This window comes from Oncorhynchus clarkii, chromosome 9, assembly GCF_045791955.1.
Source record: "Oncorhynchus clarkii lewisi isolate Uvic-CL-2024 chromosome 9, UVic_Ocla_1.0, whole genome shotgun sequence".
Classification (NCBI taxonomy): Eukaryota; Metazoa; Chordata; class Actinopteri; order Salmoniformes; family Salmonidae; genus Oncorhynchus; species Oncorhynchus clarkii.
The window spans coordinates 79380378-79407188 of record NC_092155.1 but is presented as its reverse complement, the minus strand read 5'-3'; the positions used below and the strand labels follow the sequence as shown (position 1 = coordinate 79407188).

The following is a 26811-nucleotide window of genomic DNA, read 5'->3' as shown; positions in this document are numbered from 1 at the left end:
CACACACACTCCCTGCAGGTAGCACACACTCCCTGCGCAGGTAACACACACTCCCTGCAGGTAGCACACACTCCCTGCGCAGGTAACACACACTCCCTGCAGGTAACACAATACAGGAGACGAGTACTTGTCCATTGTCCCATAGCAGTTTGGGTTTGAGTGACTCAAGAGCAAAGCAGGACTGACGTCCTCTATATGCAGTGTGTGTGGTAACTCTCTCGTCTCTCTCTCTCCCTCGTCTCCAGTGGGCCCTGGGGGACTGACGTCCTCTATATGCAGTGTGTGTGGTAACTCTCTCGTCTCTCTCTCTCCCTCGTCTCCAGTGGGCCCTGGGGGACTGACGTCCTCTATATGCAGTGTGTGTGGTAACTCTCTCGTCTCTCTCTCTCTCCCTCGTCTCCAGTGGGCCCTGGGGGACTGACGTCCTCTATATGCAGTGTGTGTGGTAACTCTCTCGTCTCTCCCTCGTCTCCAGTGGGCCCTGGGGGACTGACGTCCTCTATATGCAGTGTGTGTGGTAACTCTCTCGTCTCTCTCTCTCCCTCGTCTCCAGTGGGCCCTGGGGGACTGACGTCCTCTATATGCAGTGTGTGTGGTAACTCTCTCGTCTCTCCCTCGTCTCCAGTGGGCCCTGGGGGACTGACGTCCTCTATATGCAGTGTGTGTGGTAACTCTCTCGTCTCTCTCTCTCCCTCGTCTCCAGTGGGCCCTGGGGGACTGACGTCCTCTATATGCAGTGTGTGTGGTAACTCTCGTCTCTCTCTCTCCCTCGTCTCCAGTGGGCCCTGGGGGACTGACGTCCTCTATATGCAGTGTGTGTGGTAACTCTCTCGTCTCTCTCTCTCCCTCGTCTCCAGTGGGCCCTGGGGGACTGACGTCCTCTATATGCAGTGTGTGTGGTAACTCTCTCGTCTCTCTCTCTCCCTCGTCTCCAGTGGGCCCTGGGGGACTGACGTCCTCTATATGCAGTGTGTGTGGTAACTCTCTCGTCTCTCTCTCTCCCTCGTCTCCAGTGGGCCCTGGGGGACTGACGTCCTCTATATGCAGTGTGTGTGGTAACTCTCGTCTCTCTCTCTCTCCCTCGTCTCCAGTGGGCCCTGGGGGACTGACGTCCTCTATATGCAGTGTGTGTGGTAACTCTCTCGTCTCTCTCTCTCTCCCTCGTCTCCAGTGGGCCCTGGGGGACTGACGTCCTCTATATGCAGTGTGTGTGGTAACTCTCTCGTCTCTCTCTCTCCCTCGTCTCCAGTGGGCCCTGGGGGACTGACGTCCTCTATATGCAGTGTGTGTGGTAACTCTCGTCTCTCTCTCTCCCTCGTCTCCAGTGGGCCCTGGGGGACTGACGTCCTCTATATGCAGTGTGTGTGGTAACTCTCGTCTCTCTCTCTCCCTCGTCTCCAGTGGGCCCTGGGGGACTGACGTCCTCTATATGCAGTGTGTGTGGTAACTCTCTCGTCTCTCTCTCTCCCTCGTCTCCAGTGGGCCCTGGGGGACTGACGTCCTCTATATGCAGTGTGTGTGGTAACTCTCTCGTCTCTCTCTCTCCCTCGTCTCCAGTGGGCCCTGGGGGACTGACGTCCTCTATATGCAGTGTGTGTGGTAACTCTCTCGTCTCTCTCTCTCCCTCGTCTCCAGTGGGCCCTGGGGGACTGACGTCCTCTATATGCAGTGTGTGTGGTAACTCTCTCGTCTCTCTCTCTCCCTCGTCTCCAGTGGGCCCTGGGGGACTGACGTCCTCTATATGCAGTGTGTGTGGTAACTCTCGTCTCTCTCTCTCTCCCTCGTCTCCAGTGGGCCCTGGGGGACTGACGTCCTCTATATGCAGTGTGTGTGGTAACTCTCTCGTCTCTCTCTCCCTCGTCTCCAGTGGGCCCTGGGGGACTGACGTCCTCTATATGCAGTGTGTGTGGTAACTCTCTCGTCTCTCTCTCTCCCTCGTCTCCAGTGGGCCCTGGGGGACTGACGTCCTCTATATGCAGTGTGTGTGGTAACTCTCGTCTCTCTCTCTCCCTCGTCTCCAGTGGGCCCTGGGGGACTGACGTCCTCTATATGCAGTGTGTGTGGTAACTCTCGTCTCTCTCTCTCCCTCGTCTCCAGTGGGCCCTGGGGGACTGACGTCCTCTATATGCAGTGTGTGTGGTAACTCTCTCGTCTCTCTCTCTCCCTCGTCTCCAGTGGGCCCTGGGGGACTGACGTCCTCTATATGCAGTGTGTGTGGTAACTCTCGTCTCTCTCTCTCTCCCTCGTCTCCAGTGGGCCCTGGGGGACTGACGTCCTCTATATGCAGTGTGTGTGGTAACTCTCTCGTCTCTCTCTCTCCCTCGTCTCCAGTGGGCCCTGGGGGACTGACGTCCTCTATATGCAGTGTGTGTGGTATCTCTCTCGTCTCTCTCTCTCCCTCGTCTCCAGTGGGCCCTGGGGGACTGACGTCCTCTATATGCAGTGTGTGTGGTAACTCTCGTCTCTCTCTCTCCCTCGTCTCCAGTGGGCCCTGGGGGACTGACGTCCTCTATATGCAGTGTGTGTGGTAACTCTCGTCTCTCTCTCTCCCTCGTCTCCAGTGGGCCCTGGGGGACTGACGTCCTCTATATGCAGTGTGTGTGGTAACTCTCTCGTCTCTCTCTCTCCCTCGTCTCCAGTGGGCCCTGGGGGACTGACGTCCTCTATATGCAGTGTGTGTGGTAACTCTCTCGTCTCTCTCTCCCTCGTCTCCAGTGGGCCCTGGGGGACTGACGTCCTCTATATGCAGTGTGTGTGGTAACTCTCTCGTCTCTCTCTCTCTCCCTCGTCTCCAGTGGGCCCTGGGGGACTGACGTCCTCTATATGCAGTGTGTGTGGTAACTCTCGTCTCTCTCTCTCCCTCGTCTCCAGTGGGCCCTGGGGGACTGACGTCCTCTATATGCAGTGTGTGTGGTAACTCTCTCGTCTCTCTCTCTCCCTCGTCTCCAGTGGGCCCTGGGGGACTGACGTCCTCTATATGCAGTGTGTGTGGTAACTCTCGTCTCTCTCTCTCTCCCTCGTCTCCAGTGGGCCCTGGGGGACTGACGTCCTCTATATGCAGTGTGTGTGGTAACTCTCTCGTCTCTCTCTCTCCCTCGTCTCCAGTGGGCCCTGGGGGACTAACGTCCTCTATATGCAGTGTGTGTGGTAACTCTCTCGTCTCTCTCTCGTCTACAGTGGGCCCGTGATGAGTTTGAGGGTCTGTTTAAACAGCCTTCGGAGAATGCCATGCAGTACCTCACGTAAGTCCACCTGCTGTGGTTGTGTCGTGTGTTTGTGTTATCTCTGATGTTATCTTCATGTCAAATCACTAGTTGACAACCCCATTGCCTTTTGGGGATCGATTGAGACATGAACAGTAGTTGCTCACGGTGATAATTATTCCGGTCTTCTGTGTGGAGCCACCGCAAAGAGAAATGCATCAGTTACAAATACGGTTTTTCAATGAACTCCTTCTCTCTGTGGCGTCTGAAACTATTTCTGTTGTCGTAGTCTCGTGGTTCTGATACTCGACCCAGATATGAGGTGTTGGAGGTCGTCTGGACCAGTTTAGTATCGGCTGTGTTGATGTTTCCTGACCTAGTGATGCTAAGTTCCTGGAGAGGACCCTGAAGCTGCCTGGAGCCCAGCCGCTAGAGGTGTTGGAGGCCGTCTATAAGAGCTTGGTGACGGACTGCCCTCACAGCTGGGCCGACTGTGTCATCTGGGCTCGCCACCACTGGCAGTGTCAGTACAGCAACAACATCTGTCAACTACTGCACAACTTCCCCCCAGAACAGGTACATGGAGCACTGTTACACACACACACACACACACACACACACTGTTACACACATACACACACACACTGTTACACACACACACACACACACACTGTTACACACACACACACACACACACTGTTACACACACACACTGTTACACACACTGTTACACACACACACACACACACTGTTACACACACACACTGTTACACACACACACTGTTACACACACACACTGTTACACACACACACACACACACACTGTTACACACACACTGTTACACACACACTGTTACACACACACTGTTACACACACACTGTTACACACACACACACTGTTACACACACACACACTGTTACACACACACACACACACACACACACACTGTTACACACACACACACACACACTGTTACACACACACACACACACACTGTTACACACACACACTGTTACACACACACACTGTTACACACACTGTTACACACACACACACACACTGTTACACACACACACTGTTACACACACACACTGTTACACACACACACTGTTACACACACACACACACACACACTGTTACACACACACTGTTACACACACACTGTTACACACACACTGTTACACACACACACACTGTTACACACACACACACTGTTTGAATGTGGTTTTGTTGTACGGATATCAATGCTCTTCTCTCAGCTGACCAGCTCTGGCGCCCCCTTCTGGTCCGGTCCAAAGAGATGTCCTCACCCTCTAGAGTTCAGTACCAGCAACGTGAGTCCTTTACCCCGTCTCCGCCCTGTCCCCGTCTCCCCCCCCTGTCCCCGTCTCCCCCCCTGTCCCCGTCTCCCCCCCCTGTCCCCGTCTCCCCCCCCTGTCCCCGTCTCCCCCCCCCTGTCCCCGTCTCCCCCCCCTGTCCCCGTCTCCCCCCCTGTCCCCGTCTCCCCCCCCTGTCCCCGTCTCCCCCCCCTGTCCCCGTCTCCCCCCCCTGTCCCCGTCTCCCCCCCCTGTCCCCGTCTCCCCCCCCTGTCCCCGTCTCCCCCCCCTGTCCCCGTCTCCCCCCCCCTGTCCCCGTCTCCCCCCCCCTGTCCCCGTCTCCCCCCCCCTGTCCCCGTCTCCCCCCCCCTGTCCCCGTCTCCCCCCCCCTGTCCCCGTCTCCCCCCCCCTGTCCCCGTCTCCCCCCCCCTGTCCCCGTCTCCCCCCCCCTGTCCCCGTCTCCCCCCCCCTGTCCCCGTCTCCCCCCCCCTGTCCCCGTCTCCCCCCCCCTGTCCCCGTCTCCCCCCCCCTGTCCCCGTCTCCCCCCCCCTGTCCCCGTCTCCCCCCCCCTGTCCCCGTCTCCCCCCTGTCCCTGTCCCCGTCTCCGTCCCCTGTCCCCGTCTCCTGTCCCCGTCTCCGTCCCCTGTCCCCGTCCCCTGTCCCCGTCTCCGTCTCCGTCCCCTGTCCCCGTCTCCGTCCCCTGTCTCCGTCCCCGTCTCCGTCCCCCTGTCCCCGTCCCCCTGTCCCCGTCCCCCTGTCCCCGTCCCCTGTCCCCGTCCCCTGTCCCCGTCCCCGTCTCTGTCCCCCGTCTCCGTCCCCTGTCCCCGTCCCCTGTCTCCGTCCCCCCGTCCCCTGTCTCTGTCCCCGTCTCCGTCCCCCCGTCCCCGTCTCCCCCCCCCGTCCCCGTCTCCGTCCCCCCGTCTCCGTCCCCCCGTCCCCGTCTCCCCCCCGTCCCCGTCTCGTCCCCGTCCCCGTCTCCCCCCCGTCCCTGTCCCCGTCTCCCCCCCGTCCCTGTCCCCGTCTCCTCCCTGTCCCCGTCGTCCGCCCTGTCCCCGTCCCCCCCCCCCCCCCCTGTCCCCGTCTCCCCCCCTGTCCCAGTGTCCCCCCCCCAGTCCCAGTCTCCCCCCTGTCCCAGTCTCCCCCCTGTCCCCGTCTCCCCCCCTGTCCCCGTCTCCCCCCCTGTCCCCGTCTCCCCCCCTGTCCCCGTCTCCCCCCCTGTCCCCGTCTCCCCCCCCCCCCCCTGTCCCCGTCCCCGTCTCCCCCCGTCCCCGTCGTCCGCCCTGTCCCTGGTTGGAGACCGTCTCCTCTCTCTCTCTCTCTCTAGCACCTCCATATGGACTATGTGATGTCAGGAGCCAACTTGTTTGCCCAGTCGTACGGCATGCAGGGCTCTACCGACCGTGTCGGCGTGGCTAAGATCCTGGACAGCCTATCGGTGCCCACCTTCGTCCCCAGGTCAGGGGTCAAGATCCACGTCTCTGACCAGGAGCTGCAGAGCGCTAACGCCAACGTCGGTGAGGATGGGATTGATTTTATTTGAAAAGGAAACGTCTAGGCTGCTCCAGACAATGGGGTCTAGTGATAGTCAACCTTCTACCTGTAGTGATGTATAAACACAATGGGGTCTAGTGATGTATAAACACAATGGGGTCTAGTTATAGTGAACCTTCTCCGTGTAGGGATGTATAAACACAATGGGGTCTAGTGATGTATAAACACAATGGGGTCTAGTTATAGTGAACCTTCTCCCTGTAGGGATGTATAAACACAATGGGGTCTAGTGACAGTCAACCTTCTCCCTGTAGGGATGTATAAACACAATGGGGTCTAGTGATGTATAAACACAATGGGGTCTAGTTATAGTGAACCTTCTCCCTGTAGGGATGCATAAACACAATGGGGTCTAGTGATGTATAAACACAATGGGGTCTAGTGACAGTCAACCTTCTCCCTGTAGTGATGTATAAACTCATGAGGTCTAGTGATGTATAAACACAATGGGGTCTAGTGATGTATAAACACAATGGGGTCTAGTGACAGTCAACCTTCTCCCTGTAGTGATGTATAAACTCATGAGGTCTAGTGATGTATAAACACAATGGGGTCTAGTGATGTATAAACACAATGGGGTCTAGTGACGGTCAACCTTCTCCCTGTAGGGATGTATAAACACAATGGGGTCTAGTGACGGTCAACCTTCTCCCTGTAGGGATGTATAAACACAATGGGGTCTAGTGATGTATAAACACAATAGGGTCTAGTGACAGTCAACCTTCTCCCTGTAGGGATGTATAACCTCAATGAGGTCTAGTGATGTATAAACACAATGAGGTCTAGTGATGTATAAACACAATGAGGTCTAGTGATGTATAAACACAATAGGGTCTAGTGATGTATAAACACAATGGGGTCTAGTGACAGTCAACCTTCTCCCTGTAGGGATGTATAAACACAATGGGGTCTAGTGACAGTCAACCTTCTCCCTGTAGGGATGTATAAACACAATGAGGTCTAGTGATGTATAAACACAATGGGGTCTAGTGACGGTCAACCTTCTCCCTGTAGGGATGTATAAACACAATGGGGTCTAGTGACGGTCAACCTTCTCCCTGTAGGGATGTATAAACACAATAGGGTCTAGTGACAGTCAACCTTCTCCGTGTAGGGATGTATAAACACAATAGGGTCTAGTGATAGTCAACCTTCTCCCTGTAGGGATGTATAAACACAATGAGGTCTAGTGATGTATAAACACAATGGGGTCTAGTGACGGTCAACCTTCTCCCTGTAGGGATGTATAAACACAATAGGGTCTAGTGATAGTCAACCTTCTCCCTGTAGGGATGTATAACCTCAATGAGGTCTAGTGATGTATAAACACAATGAGGTCTAGTGATGTATAAACACAATAGGGTCTAGTGATGTATAAACACAATGGGGTCTAGTGACAGTCAACCTTCTCCCTGTAGGGATGTATAAACACAATGAGGTCTAGTGATGTATAAACACAATGGGGTCTAGTGATGTATAAACACAATGGGGTCTAGTGATGTATAAACACAATGGGGTCTAGTGACAGTCAACCTTCTCCCTGTAGGGATGCATAAACACAATGAGGTCTAGTGATGTATAAACACAATGGGGTCTAGTGACGGTCAACCTTCTCCCTGTAGGGATGTATAAACACAATGAGGTCTAGTGATGTATAAACACAATGGGGTCTAGTTATGTATAAACTCATGAGGTCTAGTGATGTATAAACACAATAGGGTCTAGTGACAGTCAACCTTCTCCCTGTAGGGATGTATAAACACAATGGGGTCTAGTGACAGTCAACCTTCTCCCTGTAGGGATGTATAAACACAATGGGGTCTAGTGATGTATAAACACAATGGGGTCTAGTGACAGTCAACCTTCTCCCTGTAGGGATGTATAAACACAATGGGGTCTAGTGATGTATAAACACAATGGGGTCTAGTGATGTATAAACACAATGGGGTCTAGTGACAGTCAACCTTCTCCCTGTAGGGATGTATAAACACAATGAGGTCTAGGGATGTATAAACACAATGGGGTCTAGTGACAGTCAACCTTCTCCCTGTAGGGATGTATAAACACAATGGGGTCTAGTGACAGTCAACCTTCTCCCTGTAGGGATGTATAAACACAATGAGGTCTAGTGACAGTCAACCTTCTCCCTGTAGGGATGTATAAACACAATGAGGTCTAGTGATAGTCAACCTTCTCCCTGTAGGGATGTATAAACACAATGGGGTCTAGTGACGGTCAACCTTCTCCCTGTAGGGATGTATAAACACAATGGGGTCTAGTGACAGTCAACCTTCTCCCTGTAGGGATGCATAAACACAATGAGGTCTAGTGATGTATAAACACAATGGGGTCTAGTGATAGTCAACCTTCTCCCTGTAGGGATGCATAAACACAATGAGGTCTAGTGATGTATAAACACAATAGGGTCTAGTGACAGTCAACCTTCTCCCTGTAGGGATGTATAAACAGTAGTTGAAAGGGGACCGGTAGGAGCCGGTAGGAACCGGTAGGAGCCCGTTGGAGCGCAGGCGTGAGGTGTCGATGTGTTTGCTGCTGAATTAAGTTGTGTCCCAACGCTTGAATGAGAAACGTCCAGGTTACTTTCTGACTGAAGACGGTTGTTTAAAGTGTCTTCCTAAGAGGGAATAATAACCACTGACTGTTATGTGTTAGGAAGACAGCTCCCATCTGAGATGACCCTACTACATATCTCATTGGTCACTTTCCTCGTCTGTAAACCAATCGACACGGTCTGTGTAGGCCTAACCTTCCTATGTTTGTGTCTGTCTGCGTGGTGTGTCTGTCTGCGTGGTGTGTGTGTGTCTGTCTGCGTGGTGTGTGTGTGTCTGTCTGCGTGGTGTGTGTGTGTGTCTGTCTGCGTGGTGTGTGTGTCTGTCTGCGTGGTGTGTGTGTGTCTGTCTGCGTGGTGTGTGTGTGTGTCTGTCTGCGTGGTGTGTGTGTGTGTCTGTCTGCGTGGTGTGTGTGTGTGTGTGTGTGTGTGTCTGTCTGCGTGGTGTGTGTGTGTCTGTCTGCGTGGTGTGTGTCTGTCTGTCTGCGTGGTGTGTGTCTGTCTGTCTGCGTGGTGTGTGTGTGTGTCTGTCTGCGTGGTGTGTGTGTGTGTCTGTCTGCGTGGTGTGTGTCTGTCTGCGTGGTGTGTGTGTGTGTGTCTGTCTGCGTGGTGTGTGTGTGTGTGTCTGTCTGCGTGGTGTGTGTGTCTGTCTGCGTGGTGTGTGGTGTGTGTCTGGGTCTGGGGGGGGGGTGTCTGCGTGGTGTGTGTGTGTGTGTCTGTCTGCGTGGTGTGTGTGTCTGTCTGCGTGGTGTGTGTGTCTGCCTGCGTGGTGTGTCTGTCTGTCTGCGTGGTGTGTGTGTAGATGACAACAGGCTGGAGGAACTGAAGACTCTGCTGCCTGGACCTGAAGCTTCTTCTCACTTTAAACTCACTGCCATCGACTTTGAGAAGGTACAGATCTCTCTCTACCCCCCTCCCTTTACTCTACCCTCATCTCTCTCCCTCTACTCAACTCTCTCTCTTTACTCAACTCTCTCTCTTTACTCAACTCTCTCTCTTTACTCAACTCTCTCTCTTTACTCAACTCTCTCTCTTTACTCAACTCTCTCTCTTTACTCAACTCTCTCTCTTTACTCAACTCTCTCTCTTTACTCAACTCTCTCTCTTTACTCAACTCTCTCTCTTTACTCAACTCTCTCTCTTTACTCAACTCTCTCTCTTTACTCAACTCTCTCTCTTTACTCAACTCTCTCTCTTTACTCAACTCTCTCTCTTTACTCAACTCTCTCTCTTTACTCAACTCTCTCTCTTTACTCAACTCTCTCTCTTTACTCAACTCTCTCTCTTTACTCAACTCTCTCTCTTTACTCAACTCTCTCTCTTTACTCAACTCTCTCTCTTTACTCAACTCTCTCTCCTTTACTCTACCCTCTCTACTCTCAACTCTCTCTCTTTACTCTTCTCTCTCTCTTTACTCTACCCTCTCTACTCTCATCTCTCTCCCTTTACTCTAATCTCTCTCCTTTACTCTACCCTCTCTACTCTAATCTCTCTCCCTTTACTCAACTCTCTACTCTAATCTCTCTCCTTTACTCTACTCTCTCTACTCTCACCTACAACACCTTTCGAGTCCTGTCATACTTACATCCTCAACCCTTTCCATTTGTGTGTTTGATTAACTGTGTGACTGTGTTCCAGGATGATGACTCTAATTTCCACATGGACTTCATCGTGGCGGCGTCCAACCTACGAGCAGAGAACTATCACATTCCCCCTGCCGACAGACACAAGGTGGGTGAACACTCACACACTGACAAGTCCCTCCACACAGCCATTGATGTCACATTTCCACCAGACTTTTGACTTCAGATGCAGGCTTTTCTGTTTCCTCCGAAGGCCTGGAGCAAAACAAGCCCCAAGAAGGCTGTTCAGATGTCTATCTGACTCCTCTCCAGAAAGATAATTCTGCCATGGCAACCACCATATACTGTCTGTCTCTTCTCTCTCCTCTCTCTCCTCTCCTCTCTCTCCTCTTCTCTCTCTCCTCTTCTCTCTCTCCTCTTCTCTCTCTCCTCCCTCTCTTCTCTCTCTCCTCCCTCTCTTCTCTCTCTCCTCCCTCTCTTCTCTCTCTCCTCCCTCTCTTCTCTCTCTCCTCCCTCTCTTCTCTCTCTCCTCCCTCTCTCCTCCCTCTCTCCTCCCTCTCTCCTCCCTCTCTCCTCCCTCTCTCCTCCCTCTCTCCTCCCTCTCTCCTCCCTCTCTCCTCTCTCTTCTCTCTCTCTCCTCCCTCTTCTCTCTTCTCTCTCTCTCTCCTCCCTCTCTTCTCTCTCTCTCTCCTCCCTCTCTTCTCTCTCTCTCTCCTCCCTCTCCTCTCTCTCTCTTCTCCCTCTCCTCTCTCTCTCTTCTCCCTCTCCTTTCTCTCTCCTCCCCCTCTCTTCTCTCTCTCCTCCCTCTCTCTTCTCTCTCTCCTCCCTCTCTCTTCTCTCTCTCCTCCCTCTCTCCTCCCTCTCTCCTCCCTCTCTCCTCCCTCTCTCCTCCCTCTCTCCTCCCTCTATCTCTCTTCTCTCTCTCTCCTCCCTCTATCTCTCTTCTCTCTCTCTTCCCTCTCTTCTCTCTTCTCTCTCTCTCTCCTCCCTCTCTTCTCTCTCTCTCCTCCCTCTCTTCTCTCTCTCTTCTCTCTCTCCTCCCTCTCCTCTCTCTCTCTTCTCCCTCTCCTCTCTCTCTCTTCTCCCTCTCCTCTCTCTCTCCTCCCTCTCTTCTCTCTCCTCCCCTCTCTTCTCTCTCCTCCCTCTCTCTTCTCTCTCTCCTCCCTCTCTCTTCTCTCTCTCCTCCCTCTCTCTTCTCTCTCTCCTCCCTCTCTCTTCTCTCTCTCCTCCCTCTCTCTTCTCCTCCCTCTCTCTTCTCCTCCCTCTCTCTTCTCTCTTCTCTCTCCTCCCTCTCTCCTCCCTCTCTCTTCTCTCTCCTCCTTCTCTCTCCTCCTTCTCTCTCCTCCTTCTCTCTTATCTCTCCTCCTTCTCTCTCTCTCTCCTCCCTCTCTTCTCTCTCTCTTCTCTCTCTCCTCTCTCTCTCTTCTCCCTCTCCTCTCTCTCTCTTCTCCCTCTCCTCTCTCTCTCCTCCCTCTCTTCTCTCTCCTCCCCCTCTCTTCTCTCTCCTCCCTCTCTCTTCTCTCTCTCCTCCCTCTCTCTTCTCTCTCTCCTCCCTCTCTCTTCTCTCTCTCCTCCCTCTCTCTTCTCTCTCTCCTCCCTCTCTCTTCTCCTCCCTCTCTCTTCTCTCTTCTCTCTCCTCCCTCTCTCCTCCCTCTCTCTTCTCTCTCCTCCTTCTCTCTCCTCCTTCTCTCTTCTCTCTCCTCCTTCTCTCTTCTCTCTCCTCCCTCTCTCTTCTCTCTCCTCCCTCTCTCTTATCTCTTCTCTCCTCTATCTCTCTCCTCCCTCTATCTCTCTCTCTCCCTATCCCTCTCCTCCCTCTCTCTCTCATCTCTCTCTCTTCTCTCCCCCTCTCTCCAGAGTAAGCTGATAGCTGGGAAGATCATTCCTGCGATAGCGACCACCACGTCGGCGGTCGTAGGTCTGGTCTGTCTGGAGCTCATCAAGATCGTTCAGGGACACAAGAAGGTGGAGTCTTTTAAGAACGGCTTCATGAATCTGGCGCTGCCGTTCTTCACCTTCTCAGAACCCATCTCTGCTCCCAGCCACAAGGTACAGGACCGGCGAGGCCTTCCCACCCCCCTGAACAAGACCAGACGACCCAATCATTTTCCCTCTGTGTGAACGTTTGGTCTTGGACTGCAACACGGTGGCATAAGACCTGTACAATCCTCCAGACTGGGGCTTTAGGGAGGGAGGGGGAATTAAAACCTTTCCTGTGCTGCAAAGTGGAAACTCGGCATGGTCTAGAACCTTCTAGTCCATGGGTTACTGTTGGATGAGTGTTAATCAATACCTAGACAGGATCATCAATATCTAGACAGGATCCACTGTTTCATCAATACCTAGACAGTATCAATACCTAGACAGGATCTACTGTTTCATCAATAGCTAGACAGTATCAATACCTAGACAGGATGTACTGTTTCATCAATACCTAGACAGGATCTACCGTTTCATCAATACCTAGACAGGATCATCAATTCCTAGACAGGATCCACTGTTTCATCAATTCCTAGACAGGATCCACCACTTCGTCAATTCCTAGACAGGTTCCACCACTTCATCAATTCCTAGACAGGATCCACCACTTCATCAATACCTAGACAGTATCATCAATACCTAGACAGGATCTCTTGTTTTATCAATTCCTAGACAGGATCCACTGTTTCATCAATACCTAGACAGTATCATCAATACCTAGACAGGATCTCTTGTTTTATCAATTCCTAGACAGGATCCACTGTTTCATCAATTCCTAGACAGGATCTACTGTTTCATCAATACCTAGACAGAATCTACCGTTTCATCAATACCTAGACAGGATCATCAATACCTAGACAGAATCTACCGTTTCATCAATACCTAGACAGGATCCACTGTGTCATCAATACCTAGACAGGATCCACTGTGTCATCAATTCCTAAACAGGATCCACTGTGTCATCAATTCCTAGACAGGATCCACAGTGTCATCAATACCTAGACAGGATCCACTGTGTCATCAATTCCTAAACAGGATCCACTGTGTCATCAATACCTAGACAGGATCCACTGTTTCATCAATACCTAGACAGGATCTACCGTTTCATCAATACCTAGACAGGATCATCAATACCTAGACGGTATCTACCGTTTCATCAATACCTAGACAGTATCAATACCTAGACGGTATCTACTGTTTCAATACCTAAACAGGATCATCAATACCTAGACAGGATCATCAATACCTAGACAGGATCCACTGTTTCATCAATACCTAGACAGGATCCACTGTTTCATCAATACCTAGACAGGATCATCAATACCTAGACAGGATCATCAATACCTAGACAGGATCCACTGTTTCATCAATACCTAGACAGGATCATCAATACCTAGACAGGATCATCAATACCTAGACAGGATCCACTGTTTCATCAATACCTAGACAGGATCATCAATACCTAGACAGTATCATCAATACCTAGACAGTATCATCAATACCTAGACAGTATCTACTGTTTCATCAATACCTAGACAGGATCCACAGTGTCATCAATACCTAGACGGTATCTACTGTTTCATCAATATCTAGATGGTTCTCTGTGTAGTGCTGTAGTAGATGGTTCTCTGTGTAGTGCTGTAGTAGATGGTTCTCTGTGTAGTGCTGTAGTAGACGGTTCTCTGTGTAGTGCTGTAGTAGATGGTTCTCTGTGTAGTGCTGTAGTAGATGGTTCTCTGTGTAGTGCTGTAGTAGATGGTTCTCTGTGTAGTGCTGTAGTAGATGGTTCTCTGTGTAGTGCTGTAGTAGATGGTTCTCTGTGTAGTGCTGTAGTAGATGGTTCTCTGTGTAGTGCTGTAGTAGATGGTTCTCTGTGTGGTGCTGTAGTAGATGGTTCTCTGTGTGGTGCTGTAGTAGATGGTTCTCTGTGTGGTGCTGTAGTAGATGGTTCTCTGTGTAGTGCTGTAGTAGATGGTTCTCTGTGTAGTGCTGTAGTAGATGGTTCTCTGTGTAGTGCTGTAGTAGATGGTTCTCTGTGTAGTGCTGTAGTAGATGGTTCTCTGTGTAGCGCTGTAGTAGATGGTTCTCTGTGTAGCGCTGTAGTAGATGGTTCTCTGTGTAGCGCTGTAGTAGATGGTTCTCTGTGTAGCGCTGTAGTAGATGGTTCTCTGTGTAGCGCTGTAGTAGATGGTTCTCTGTGTAGCGCTGTAGTAGATGGTTCTCTGTGTAGCGCTGTAGTAGATGGTTCTCTGTGTAGTGCTGTAGTAGATGGTTCTCTGTGTAGTGCTGTAGTAGACGGTTCTCTGTGTAGTGCTGTAGTAGACGGTTCTCTGTGTAGTGCTGTAGTAGATGGTTCTCTGTGTAGTGCTGTAGTAGATGGTTCTCTGTGTAGTGCTGTAGTAGACGGTTCTCTGTGTAGTGCTGTAGTAGACGGTTCTCTGTGTAGTGCTGTAGTAGATGGTTCTCTGTGTAGTGCTGTAGTAGACGGTTCTCTGTGTAGTGCTGTAGTAGATGGTTCTCTGTGTAGTGCTGTAGTAGATGGTTCTCTGTGTAGTGCTGTAGTAGATGGTTCTCTGTGTAGTGCTGTAGTAGATGGTTCTCTGTGTAGTGCTGTAGTAGATGGTTCTCTGTGTAGCGCTGTAGTAGATGGTTCTCTGTGTAGCGCTGTAGTAGATGGTTCTCTGTGTAGTGCTGTAGTAGACAGGCCAATCATTTAGTGTTGAAGCACTAACAGATATTCTCCCCTCTCTCTCCCTCCCCCATCTCTCTCTCTCCCTCTCCCCATCTCTCCCCTCTCCATCTCTCCCCTCTCCATCTCTCCCCTCTCCATCTCTCCCCTCTCCATCTCTCCCCTCTCCATGTCTCCCCCCATCTCTCCCCTCCCTCCACCTCTCCCCCCATCTCTCCCCTCCCTCCACCTCTCCCCTCTCCATCTCTCCCCTCCCTCCACCTCTCCCCCCATCTCTCCCCTCTCCATCTCTCCCCTCTCCATCTCTCCCTCCATCTCTCCCCTCTCCATCTCTCCCCTCTCCATCTCTCCCCTCTCCATCTCTCCCCTCTCCATCTCTCCCCCCTCCATCTCTCCCCCCTCCATCTCTCCCCTCTCCATCTCTCCCCTCTCCATCTCTCCCCTCTCCATCTCTCCCCTCTCCATCTCTCCCCACTCCATCTCTCCCCTCTCCATCTCTCCCCTCTCCATCTCTCCCCTCTCCATCTCTCCCCTCTCCATCTCTCCCCTCTCCATCTCTCCCCTCTCCATCTCTCCCTCCATCTCTCCCCCCTCCATCTCTCCCCCCTCCATCTCTCCCCTCCCTCCACCTCTCCCCCCATCTCTCCCCTCCCTCCACCTCTCCCCTCCCTCCACCTCTCCCCTCTCCATCTCTCCCCTCCCTCCACCTCTCCCCTCTCCATCTCTCCCCCCTCCATCTCTCCCCTCTCCATCTCTCCCCTCTCCATGTCTCCCCCCATCTCTCCCCTCCCTCCACCTCTCCCCCCATCTCTCCCCTCTCCATCTCTCCCCCCATCTCTCCCCTCTCCATCTCTCTCCCCCCATCTCTCCCCTCTCCATCTCTCCCCCCTCCATCTCTCCCCCCTCCATCTCTCCCCCCTCCATCTCTCCCCCCTCCATCTCTCCCCCCTCCATCTCTCCCCTCTCCATCTCTCCCCTCTCCATCTCTCCCCTCTCCATCTCTCCCCCCTCCATCTCTCCCCCCTCCATCTCTCCCCCCTCCATCTCTCCCCTCTCCATCTCTCCCCTCTCCATCTCTCCCCTCTCCATGTCTCCCCCCATCTCTCCCCTCCCTCCACCTCTCCCCCCATCTCTCCCCTCTCCATCTCTCCCCCCATCTCTCCCCTCTCCATCTCTCCTCTCCCTCCATAGTACTATGAGATTGACTGGTCTCTGTGGGATCGTTTTGAGGTGAAGGGTCTGCAGGCCAATGGAGAGGAGATGACCCTCCGACAGTTCCTTGACTACTTCAAGGTACCCCTGACTTTCTGTGCTTAGGTGGACTTTCTCTTCCTCCTGTTACCCTGCTGTCTCGATGCTCTTCCTCCTCTCACCCTGCTGTCTCGGTGCTCTTCCTCCTCTCACCCTGCTGTCTCGGTGCTCTTCCTCCTCTCACCCTGCTGTCTCGGTGCTCTTCCTCCTCTCACCCTGCTGTCTCGATGCTCTTCCTCCTCTCACCCTGCTGTCTCGATGCTCTTCCTCCTCTCACCCTGCTGTCTCGATGCCCTTCCTCCTCTCACCCTGCTGTCTCGGTGCCCTTCCTCCTCTCACCCTGCTGTCTCGGTGCTCTTCCTCCTCTCACCCTGCTGTCTCGGTGCTCTTCCTCCTCTCACCCTGCTGTCTCGGTGCTCTTCCTCCTCTCACCCTGCTGTCTCGGTGCTCTTCCTCCTCTCACCCTGCTGTCTCGGTGCTCTTCCTCTCACCCTGCTGTCTCGATGCTCTTCCTCCTCTCACCCTGCTGTCTCGGTGCTCTTCCTCCTCTCACCCTGCTGTCTCGGTGCCCTTCCTCCTCTCACCCTGCTGTCTCGGTGCCCTTCCTCCTCTCACCCTGCTGTCTCGGTGCCCTTCCTCCTCTCACCCTGCTGTCTCGGTGCTCTTCCTCCTCTCACCCTGCTGTCTCGGGGCTCTTCCTCCTGTTAACCTGCTGTCTCGGTGCTCTTCCTCCTGTTAACCTGCTGTCTCGATGCTCTTCCTCCTCTCACCCTGCTGTCTCGGTGCCCTTCCTCCTCTCACCCTGCTGTCTCGGTGCTCTTCCTCCTGTTAACCTGCTGTCTCGATGCTCTTCCTCCTCTCACCCTGCTGTCTCGGTGCCCTTCCTCCTCTCACCCTGCTGTCTCGGTGCCCTTCCTCCTCTCACCCTGCTGTCTCGGTGCCCTTCCTCCTGTCACCCTGCTGTCTCTGTGCCCTTCCTCCTCTCACCCTGCTGTCTCGATGCTCTTCCTCCTCTCACCCTGCTGTCTCGGTGCCCTTCCTCCTGTCACCCTGCTGTCTCGATGCTATTCCTCCTCTCACCCTGCTGTCTCGGTGCCCTTCCTCCTGTCACCCTGCTGTCTCGGTGCTCTTCCTCCTCTCACCCTGCTGTCTCGGTGCCCTTCCTCCTGTCACCCTGCTGTCTCGATGCTCTTCCTCCTCTCACCCTGCTGTCTCGGTGCCCTTCCTCCTGTCACCCTGCTGTCTCGATGCTCTTCCTCCTCTCACCCTGCTGTCTCGATGCCCTTCCTCCTGTCACCCTGTTGTCTCGATGCTCTTCCTCCTCTCACCCTGCTGTCTCGGTGCCCTTCCTCCTCTCAACCTGCTGTCTCGGTGCCCTTCCTCCTCTCACCCTGCTGTCTCGGTGCCCTTCCTCCTCTCACCCTGCTGTCTCGGTGCCCTTCCTCCTGTCACCCTGCTGTCTCGATGCTCTTCCTCCTGTCACCCTGCTGTCTCGATGCCCTTCCTCCTCTCACCCTGCTGTCTCGATGCTCTTCCTCCTCTCACCCTGCTGTCTCGATGCCCTTCCTCCTCTCACCCTGCTGTCTCGGTGCCCTTCCTCCTCTCACCCTGCTGTCTCGGTGCCCTTCCTCCTCTCACCCTGCTGTCTCGGTGCTCTTCCTCCTCTCACCCTGCTGTCTCGGTGCCCTTCCTCCTCTCACCCTGCTGTCTCGGTGCTCTTCCTCCTCTCTGTCTCCCCTGTAGAATGAGCATCAGTTGGAGATCACCATGCTGTCTCAGGGAGTCTCCATGCTCTACTCCTTCTTCATGCCTGCAGCTAAACTCAAGGAGAGGCTGCTGTTACCGTGAGTTCCGTGGTTTGTGTTCAGAAATATGGGACTTCCTGCCCTGATTGAGATGAATGTCTGAAATGGAAGAATCAAATGTTTTATTGACGGTTGACAACAGGAAGGAGCAGAACTTAAAACATGAGAATCTGAAGTTTCTCCATTTACTGGAGATGGCTTGTTTAAAATGTTGAGTCTGTTCTCTCCCTTGCTCCCACCTCCTCTCCTCTCTCCTCTCCAGGATGACAGAGATTGTGACCAAGGTTTCTAAGAAGAAGCTGGGGAAGCATGTTAAAGCCCTGGTTTTCGAGCTGTGCTGCAACGACCTGACTGACGAAGATGTGGAGGTTCCCTACGTCAGATACACCATCCGCTGAACCAACACACACACACACACACACCGGGGAATCACCGAGGAGAGAAGGCTTTGGATAAGTCACTTGGTTTAAATGGTTATTGGAGCACTGATTGGTTGAGAGGATGAGTCCAAAATGGCACCCTATTCCCTATATAGTACATGACTTTTGACCACTCAAAGTGTTGTATTGTATAGCGTGTCATTGGGGCTGGTGTTACCAGGCGCTGTGATGTGTTGTGTTGAGGGATGAAGGAGTTTGTATATTGGACTTTTTAGACTTTCTGTGTATCTGCTTATTTTAATGCTATTAAGGGTTTAGTGTCTCTACCCTCTCCCTGTACCCTACCACTCTAGTTCCCTGTACCCTACCGCTCTGGTTCCCTGTACCCTACCGCTCTGGTTCCCTGTACCCTACCGCTCTGGTTCCCTGTACCCTACCACTCTGGTTCCCTGTACCCTACCACTCTAGTTCCCTGTACCCTACCGCTCTGGTTCCCTGTACCCTACCGCTCTGGTTCCCTGTACCCTACCGCTCTGGTTCCCTGTACCCTACCGCTCTGGTTCCCTGTACCCTACCGCTCTGGTTCCCTGTACCCTACCGCTCTGCTTCCCTGTACCCTACCGCTCTGGTTCCCTGTACCCTACCGCTCTGGTTCCCTGTACCCTACCGCTCTGGTTTCCTGTACCCTACCACTCTGGTTTCCTGTACCCTACCACTCTGGTTTCCTGTACCCTACCACTCTGGTTTCCTGTACCCTACCACTCTGGTTCCCTGTACCCTACCGCTCTAGTTCCCTGTACCCTACCGCTCTGGTTCCCTGTACCCTACCGCTCTGGTTCCCTGTACCCTACCGCTCTGGTTCCCTGTACCCTACCACTCTGGTTTCCTGTACCCTACCACTCTGGTTTCCTGTACCCTACCACTCTGGTTCCCTGTACCCTACCGCTCTGGTTCCCTGTACCCTACCACTCTGGTTCCCTGTACCCTACCGCTCTGGTTCCCTGTACCCTACCACTCTGGTTTCCTGTACCCTACCACTCTGGTTTCCTGTACCCTACCACTCTGGTTCCCTTTACCCTACCGCTCTGGTTCCCTGTACCCTACCACTCTGGTTTCCTGTACCCTACCGCTCTGGTTTCCTGTACCCTACCGCTCTAGTTCCCTGTACCCTACCGCTCTAGTTCCCTGTACCCTACCGCTCTAGTTCCCTGTACCCTACCACTCTGGTTCCCTGTACCCTACCACTCTGGTTCCCTGTACCCTACCACTCTGGTTCCCTGTCGCTCTGGTTCCCTGTACCCTACCGCTCTGGTTTCCTGTACCCTACCGCTCTAGTTCCCTGTACCCTACCGCTCTAGTTCCCTCTCCCTGTACCCAGCACTCTGGTTCCCTGTACCCTACCGCTCTAGTTCCCTGTACCCTACCGCTCTAGTTCCCTGTACCCTACCGCTCTAGTTCCCTGTACCCTACCGCTCTGGTTCCCTGTACCCTACCGCTCTGGTTCCCTGTACCCTACCACTCTGGTTCCCTGTACCCTACCACTCTGGTTCCCTGTCGCTCTGGTTCCCTGTACCCTACCGCTCTGGTTTCCTGTACCCTACCGCTCTAGTTCCCTGTACCCTACCGCTCTAGTTCCCTCTCCCTGTACCCAGCACTCTGGTTCCCTGTACCCTACCGCTCTAGTTCCCTGTACCCTACCGCTCTAGTTCCCTGTACCCTACCGCTCTAGTTCCCTGTACCCTACCGCTCTGGTTCCCTGTACCCTACCGCTCTGGTTCCCTGTACCCTACCGCTCTGGTTCCCTGTACCCTACCACTCTGGTTCCCTGTACCCTACCACTCTGGTTCCCTGTACCCTACCACTCTGGTTCCCTGTACCCTACCACTCTGGTTCCCTGTACCCTACCACTCTGGTTCCCTGTACCCTACCACTCTGGTTCCCTGTACCCTACCACTCTGGTTCCCTGTACCCTACCGCTCTGGTTCCCTGTACCCTACCGCTCTAGTTCCTTGTACCCTACCGCTCTGGTTCCCTCTACCCTACCGCTCTGGTTCCCTCTACCCTACCGCTCTGGTTCCCTGTACCCTACCGCTTTGGTTCCCTGTACCCTACCGCTCTGGTTCCCTGTACCCTACCGCTCTGGTTCCCTGTACCCTACCGCTCTGGATTCCTGTACCCGTACCCTACCGCTCTGGTTCCCTGTACCCGTACCCTACCGTTCTAGTTCCCTCTCCCTGTACCCTACCGCTCTAGTTCCCTCTCCCTGTACCCTACTGCTCTTGTTCCCTGTACCCTACCGCTCTTGTTCCCTGTACCCTACCGCTCTTGTTCCCTGTACCCTACCGCTCTTGTTCCCTGTACCCTACCGCTCTAGTTCCCTCCACCTGTACCCTACCGCTCTAGTTCCCTCCACCTGTACCCTACCGCTCTATTTCCCTGTACCCTACCGCTCTAGTTCCCTCCACCTGTACCCTACCGCTCTAGTTCCCTCCACCTGTACCCTACCGCTCTGGTTCCCTGTACCCTACCGCTCTGGTTCCCTATACCCTACCGCTCTTGTTCCCTGTACCCTACCGCTCTTGTTCCCTGTACCCTACCGCTCTAGTTCCCTGTACCCTACCGCTCTAGTTCCCTGTACCCTACCGCTCTTGTTCCCTCAACCTGTACCCTACCGCTCTAGTTCCCTCCACCTGTACCCTACCGCTCTATTTCCCTGTACCCTACCGCTCTATTTCCCTGTACCCTACCGCTCTGGTTCCCTGTACCCTACCGCTCTAGTTCCCTCCACCTGTACCCTACCGCTCTAGTTCCCTCCACCTGTACCCTACCGCTCTGGTTCCCTGTACCCTACCGCTCTTGTTCCCTTTACCCTACCGCTCTTGTTCCCTGTACACTACCGCTCTAGTTCCCTGTACCCTACCGCTCTAGTTCCCTGTACCCTACCGCTCTGGTTCCCTGTACCCTACCGCTCTTGTTCCCTTTACCCTACCGCTCTAGTTCCCTGTACACTACCGCTCTAGTTCCCTGTACCCTACCGCTCTAGTTCCCTGTACCCTACCGCTCTTGTTCCCTCAACCTGTACCCTACCGCTCTAGTTCCCTCCACCTGTACCCTACCGCTCTAGTTCCCTCCACCTGTACCCTACCGCTCTATTTCCCTGTACCCTACCGCTCTGGTTCCCTGTACCCTACCGCTCTAGTTCCCTCCACCTGTACCCTACCGCTCTAGTTCCCTCCACCTGTACCCTACCGCTCTGGTTCCCTGTACCCTACCGCTCTTGTTCCCTTTACCCTACCGCTCTTGTTCCCTGTACACTACCGCTCTAGTTCCCTGTACCCTACCGCTCTAGTTCCCTGTACCCTACCGCTCTGGTTCCCTATACCCTACCGCTCTTGTTCCCTGTACCCTACCGCTCTGGTTCCCTGTACCCTACCGCTCTTGTTCCCTGTACCCTACCGCTCTGGTTCCCTGTACACTACCACTCTTGTTCCCTGTACACTACCACTCTTGTTCCCTGTACCCTACTGCTCTGGTTCCCTGTACCCTACCGCTCTGGTTCCCTGTACCCTACCGCTCTGGTTCCCTGTACCCTACCGCTCTGGTTCCCTGTACCCTACCTCTCTTGTTCCCTGTACCCTACCGCTCTTGTTCCCTGTACCCTACCACTCTTGTTTCCTGTACCCTACCACTCTAGTTCCCTGTACACTACCGCTCTTGTTCCCTGTACCCTACCGCTCTCTCTCTTCTCCCCGGTTGCTTTTTGCATTTTAAAACACAAGTCATGACATGACCCAGTAACGCCAAAAAAAAAGTATTTCAGGGTCTTCATGATCAAATTTGTATAACAAGAAAGACCACCATTTTTCTCCCAAATCAAAATCACTGCCTTGCATTGTAGTTTGACTGTAAATACAGATCTGTGGTGAATGAACCCCTGCCAGTCCTAGCCTCTGACCCCTGAGATGGACCCCCCCCCCTCCCCCAGGGTTGGTCCTGTAACAGGTCTATGTGACTCTACTGCCTTCTATCGGGCTTTAAGGGAAAGGGGTCACATCACTTGAGCTTCTTTTCCCATTTGTTTCCTGTTTCCTTTCGGGACGGACTAGTCTGCACCTTTTAGGATCATCAGCGCTGTTTCCTGATTTGTTTGTGAACTCCAGTGACCCATTAGAGTGGTGGCAGAGTGGGAGGTGTAGTAGTTCTGGTATAGTTGTCATGGGAGCACTTTGTGTGATGAGTAGTGATGAATAAAGATGTAAAACATGGTGTGTCTCCTCTGTTCTGTTCGTTAACACACAGACACACACACAACTTCTACAAATATGGGACTTCCTGCCCTGGGTTTCTATTGCAGCGCTAGCCTGTTCCCAGATCTGTTTGTCCTGTCTTCATCCTCTAGCCTGGTCCCAGATCTGTCTGTCCTGTCTTCATCCTCTAGCCTGGTCCCAGATCTGTCTGTCCTGTCTTCATCCTCTAGCCTGTTCCCAGATCTGTTTGTCCTGTCTTCATCCTCTAGCCTGTTCCCAGATCTGTCTGTCCTGTCTTCATCCTCTAGCCTGTTCCCAGATCTGTTTGTCTTGTAGTGATGTAGGGTATTAATTGTTCACCCACGGCTAGTGATGTAGGGTATTAATGGTCCACCCAGGGCTAGTGATGTAGGGTATTAATGGTCCACCCAGGGCTAGTGATGTAGGGTATTAATGGTTCACCCAGGGCTAGTGATCTGTATTAATGGTCGACCCAGGGCTAGTGATGTAGGGTATTAATGGTCCACCCAGGGCTAGTGATGTAGGGTATTAATGGTCCACCCAGGGCTAGTGATGTAGGGCATTAATGGTTCATCCAGGGCTAGTGATGTAGGGTATTAATGGTCCACCCAGGGCTAGTGATGTAGGGTATTAGTGGTCCACCCAGTGCTTGTGATGTAGGGTATTAATGGTCCACCCAGGGCTAGTGATGTAGGGTTTTAGTGGTCCACCCAGTGCTAGTGATGAAGGGTATTAATGGTCCACCCAGGGCTAGTGATCTGTATTAACGGTCCACCCAGGGCTAGTGATGTGTATTAACGGTCCACCCAGGGTTAGTGATGTAGGGTTTTAGTGGTCCCCCCAGTGCTAGTGATGTAGGGTTTTAATGGTCCACCTAGTGCTAGGGGTTTGGGGTATTAATGGTCCACCCAGGGCTAGTGATGTAGGGTTTTAGTGGTCCACCCAGTGCTAGTAATGTAGGGTATTAGTGGTCCACCCAGGACTAGTGATGTAGGGTATTAATGGTCCACCCAGGGCTAGTGATGTAGGGTATTAGTGGTCCACCCAGGACTAGTGATGTAGGGTATTAATGGTCCACCCAGGGCTAGTGATGTAGGGTATTAATGGTCCACCCAGGGCTAGTGATGTAGGGTATTAATGGTTCACCCAGGGCTAGTTATGTAGAGTATTATTGGTCCACCCAGGGCTAGTGATGTAGGGTATTCATGGTCCACCCAGGGCTAGTGATGGCGGGTATTCATGGTCCACCCAATGGCTAGTTATTTGTATTAATGGTCCACCCAGGGCTTGTGATGTAGGGTATTAATGGTTCACCCAGGGCTAGTGATGTAGGGTAGTAATGGTTCACCCAGGGCTAGTGATCTTTCTTAATGGTCCACCCAGGGCTCGTGATGTAGGGGTTTCATGGTTCACCCAGGGCTAGTGATGTAGGGTATTAATGGTCCACCCAGGGCTAGTGATGTAGGGTTTTAATGGTTCTCCCAGGGCTAGTGATCTGTATTATTGGTCCACCCAGGGCTAGTTATGTAGGGTAATAATGGTTCACCCAGGGCTAGTGATCTGTATTAATGGTCCAACCATGGCTAGTGATGTAGGGTATTAATGGTCCACCCAGGGCTAGTGATGTAGGGTATTAATGGTTCACCCAGGGCTAGTGATCTGTATTATTTTTCCACCCAGGGCTAGTTATGTAGGGTAATAATGGTTCACCCAGGGCTAGTGATCTGTATTAATGGTCCACCCAGGGCTAGTTATGTAGGGTATTAATGGTTCACCAAGGACTAGTCATGTAGAGTATTATTGGTCCACCCAGGGCTAGTGATGTAGGGTATTAATGGTCCACCCAGGGCTAGTGATGTAGGGTTTTAATGGTTCACCCAGGGCTAGTGATGTAGGGTTTTAATGGTTCACCCAGGGCTAGTGATCTGTATTAATGGTCCACCCAGGGCTTGTGATGTAGGGTTTTCATGGTACACCCAGGGCTAGTGATGTAGGGTATTTATGGTTCACCCAGGGCTAGTGATGTACGGTTTTAATGGTCCACCCCGGGCTAGTGATGTAGGGTTTTAATGGTTCACCCAGGGCTAGTGATCTGTATTAATGGTCCACCCAGGGCTCGTGATGTGGGGTTTTCATGGTTCACCCAGGGCTAGTGATGTAGGGTATTATTGGTTCACCCAGGGCTAGTGATGTAGAGTATTATTGGTCCACCCAGGGCTAGTGATGTAGGGTATTCATGGTCCACCCAGGGCTAGTGATGGCGGGTATTCATGGTCCACCCAATGGCTAGTTATTTGTATTATTGGTCCACCCAGGGCTAGTGATGTAGGGTATTAATGGTTCACCCAGGGCTCGTGATGTAGGGTTTTCATGGTTCACCCAGGGCTAGTAATGGGTATTAATTGTCCACGAAGGGCTAGTGATGTAGGATTTTAATGGTCCACCCAGGGCTAGTGATGTAGGGTTTTAATGGTCCACCCAGGGCTAGTGATGTAGGGTATTCATGGTCCACCCAGGGCTAGTGATGGCGGGTATTCATGGTCCACCCAATGGCTAGTTATTTGTATTAATGGTCCACCCAGGGCTTGTGATGTAGGGTATTAATGGTTCACACAGGGCTAGTGATGTAGGGTTTTAATGGTTCACCCAGGGCTAGTGATGTAGGGTTTTAATGGTTCACCCAGGGCTAGTGATCTGTATTAATGGTCCACCCAGGGCTTGTGATGTAGGGTTTTCATGGTACACCCAGGGCTAGTGATGTAGGGTATTTATGGTTCACCCAGGGCTAGTGATGTACGGTTTTAATGGTTCACCCAGGGCTAGTGATCTGTAATAATGGTCCACCCAGGGCTCGTGATGTGGGGTTTTCATGGTTCACCCAGGGCTAGTGATGTAGGGTATTATTGGTTCACCCAGGGCTAGTGATGTAGAGTATTATTGGTCCACCCAGGGCTAGTGATGTAGGGTATTCATGGTCCACCCAGGGCTAGTGATGGCGGGTATTCATGGTCCACCCAATGGCTAGTTATTTGTATTAATGGTCCACCCAGGGCTTGTGATGTAGGGTATTAATGGTTCACCCAGGGCTAGTGATGTAGGGTAGTAATGGTTCACCCAGGGCTAGTGATCTTTCTTAATGGTCCACCCAGGGCTCGTGATGTAGGGGTTTCATGGTTCACCCAGGGCTAGTGATGTAGGGTATTAATGGTCCACCCAGGGCTAGTGATGTAGGGTTTTAATGGTTCTCCCAGGGCTAGTGATCTGTATTATTGGTCCACCCAGGGCTAGTTATGTAGGGTAATAATGGTTCACCCAGGGCTAGTGATCTGTATTAATGGTCCAACCATGGCTAGTGATGTAGGGTATTAATGGTCCACCCAGGGCTAGTGATGTAGGGTATTAATGGTTCACCCAGGGCTAGTGATCTGTATTATTTTTCCACCCAGGGCTAGTTATGTAGGGTAATAATGGTTCACCCAGGGCTAGTGATCTGTATTAATGGTCCACCCAGGGCTAGTTATGTAGGGTATTAATGGTTCACCAAGGACTAGTCATGTAGAGTATTATTGGTCCACCCAGGGCTAGTGATGTAGGGTATTAATGGTCCACCCAGGGCTAGTGATGTAGGGTTTTAATGGTTCACCCAGGGCTAGTGATGTAGGGTTTTAATGGTTCACCCAGGGCTAGTGATCTGTATTAATGGTCCACCCAGGGCTTGTGATGTAGGGTTTTCATGGTACACCCAGGGCTAGTGATGTAGGGTATTTATGGTTCACCCAGGGCTAGTGATGTACGGTTTTAATGGTCCACCCCGGGCTAGTGATGTAGGGTTTTAATGGTTCACCCAGGGCTAGTGATCTGTATTAATGGTCCACCCAGGGCTCGTGATGTGGGGTTTTAATGGTTCACCCAGGGCTAGTGATGTAGGGTTTTAATGGTTCACCCAGGGCTAGTGATGTAGAGTTTTATTGGTCCACCCAGGGCTAGTGATGTAGGGTATTCATGGTCCACCCAGGGCTAGTGATGGCGGGTATTCATGGTCCACCCAATGGCTAGTTATTTGTATTATTGGTCCACCCAGGGCTAGTGATGTAGGGTATTAATGGTTCACCCAGGGCTCGTGATGTAGGGTTTTCATGGTTCACCCAGGGCTAGTAATGGGTATTAATTGTCCACGAAGGGCTAGTGATGTAGGATTTTAATGGTCCACCCAGG

The 26811-nt window shown here is 52.6% G+C and overlaps 1 protein-coding gene across 5 annotated transcripts in view; it reads left to right on the top strand.

Annotated features, from left to right (window-relative positions):
* The window catches only part of LOC139416976 (ubiquitin-like modifier-activating enzyme 1), a 51260-nt gene extending 28667 nt beyond the window's left edge, over positions 1 to 22593 (top strand). For 2 of the 5 annotated variants that reach the window (XR_011635151.1, XR_011635149.1), the window contains exons 15-25: positions 3178 to 3242; positions 3584 to 3779; positions 4464 to 4538; positions 5845 to 6034; positions 9443 to 9531; positions 10279 to 10371; positions 12081 to 12272; positions 16084 to 16185; positions 17887 to 17987; positions 18211 to 19308; positions 19487 to 21503. Coding sequence is in view for 2 of the 5 variants with exons in the window: in XM_071166203.1 (XP_071022304.1) it covers positions 3178 to 3242; positions 3584 to 3779; positions 4464 to 4538; positions 5845 to 6034; positions 9443 to 9531; positions 10279 to 10371; positions 12081 to 12272; positions 16084 to 16185; positions 17887 to 17987; positions 18211 to 18346 (1239 nt within the window). In the remaining 3 variants the exon portion in view is untranslated. Of the gene's footprint in view, positions 1 to 3177; positions 3243 to 3583; positions 3780 to 4463; positions 4539 to 5844; positions 6035 to 9442; positions 9532 to 10278; positions 10372 to 12080; positions 12273 to 16083; positions 16186 to 17886; positions 17988 to 18210; positions 21504 to 22022 lie in introns of those variants that run through there. The other 3 variants (XM_071166203.1, XM_071166202.1, XR_011635150.1) reach the window with 2 other exon arrangements.
* The last annotated feature ends 4218 nt before the right edge of the window (positions 22594 to 26811 follow it).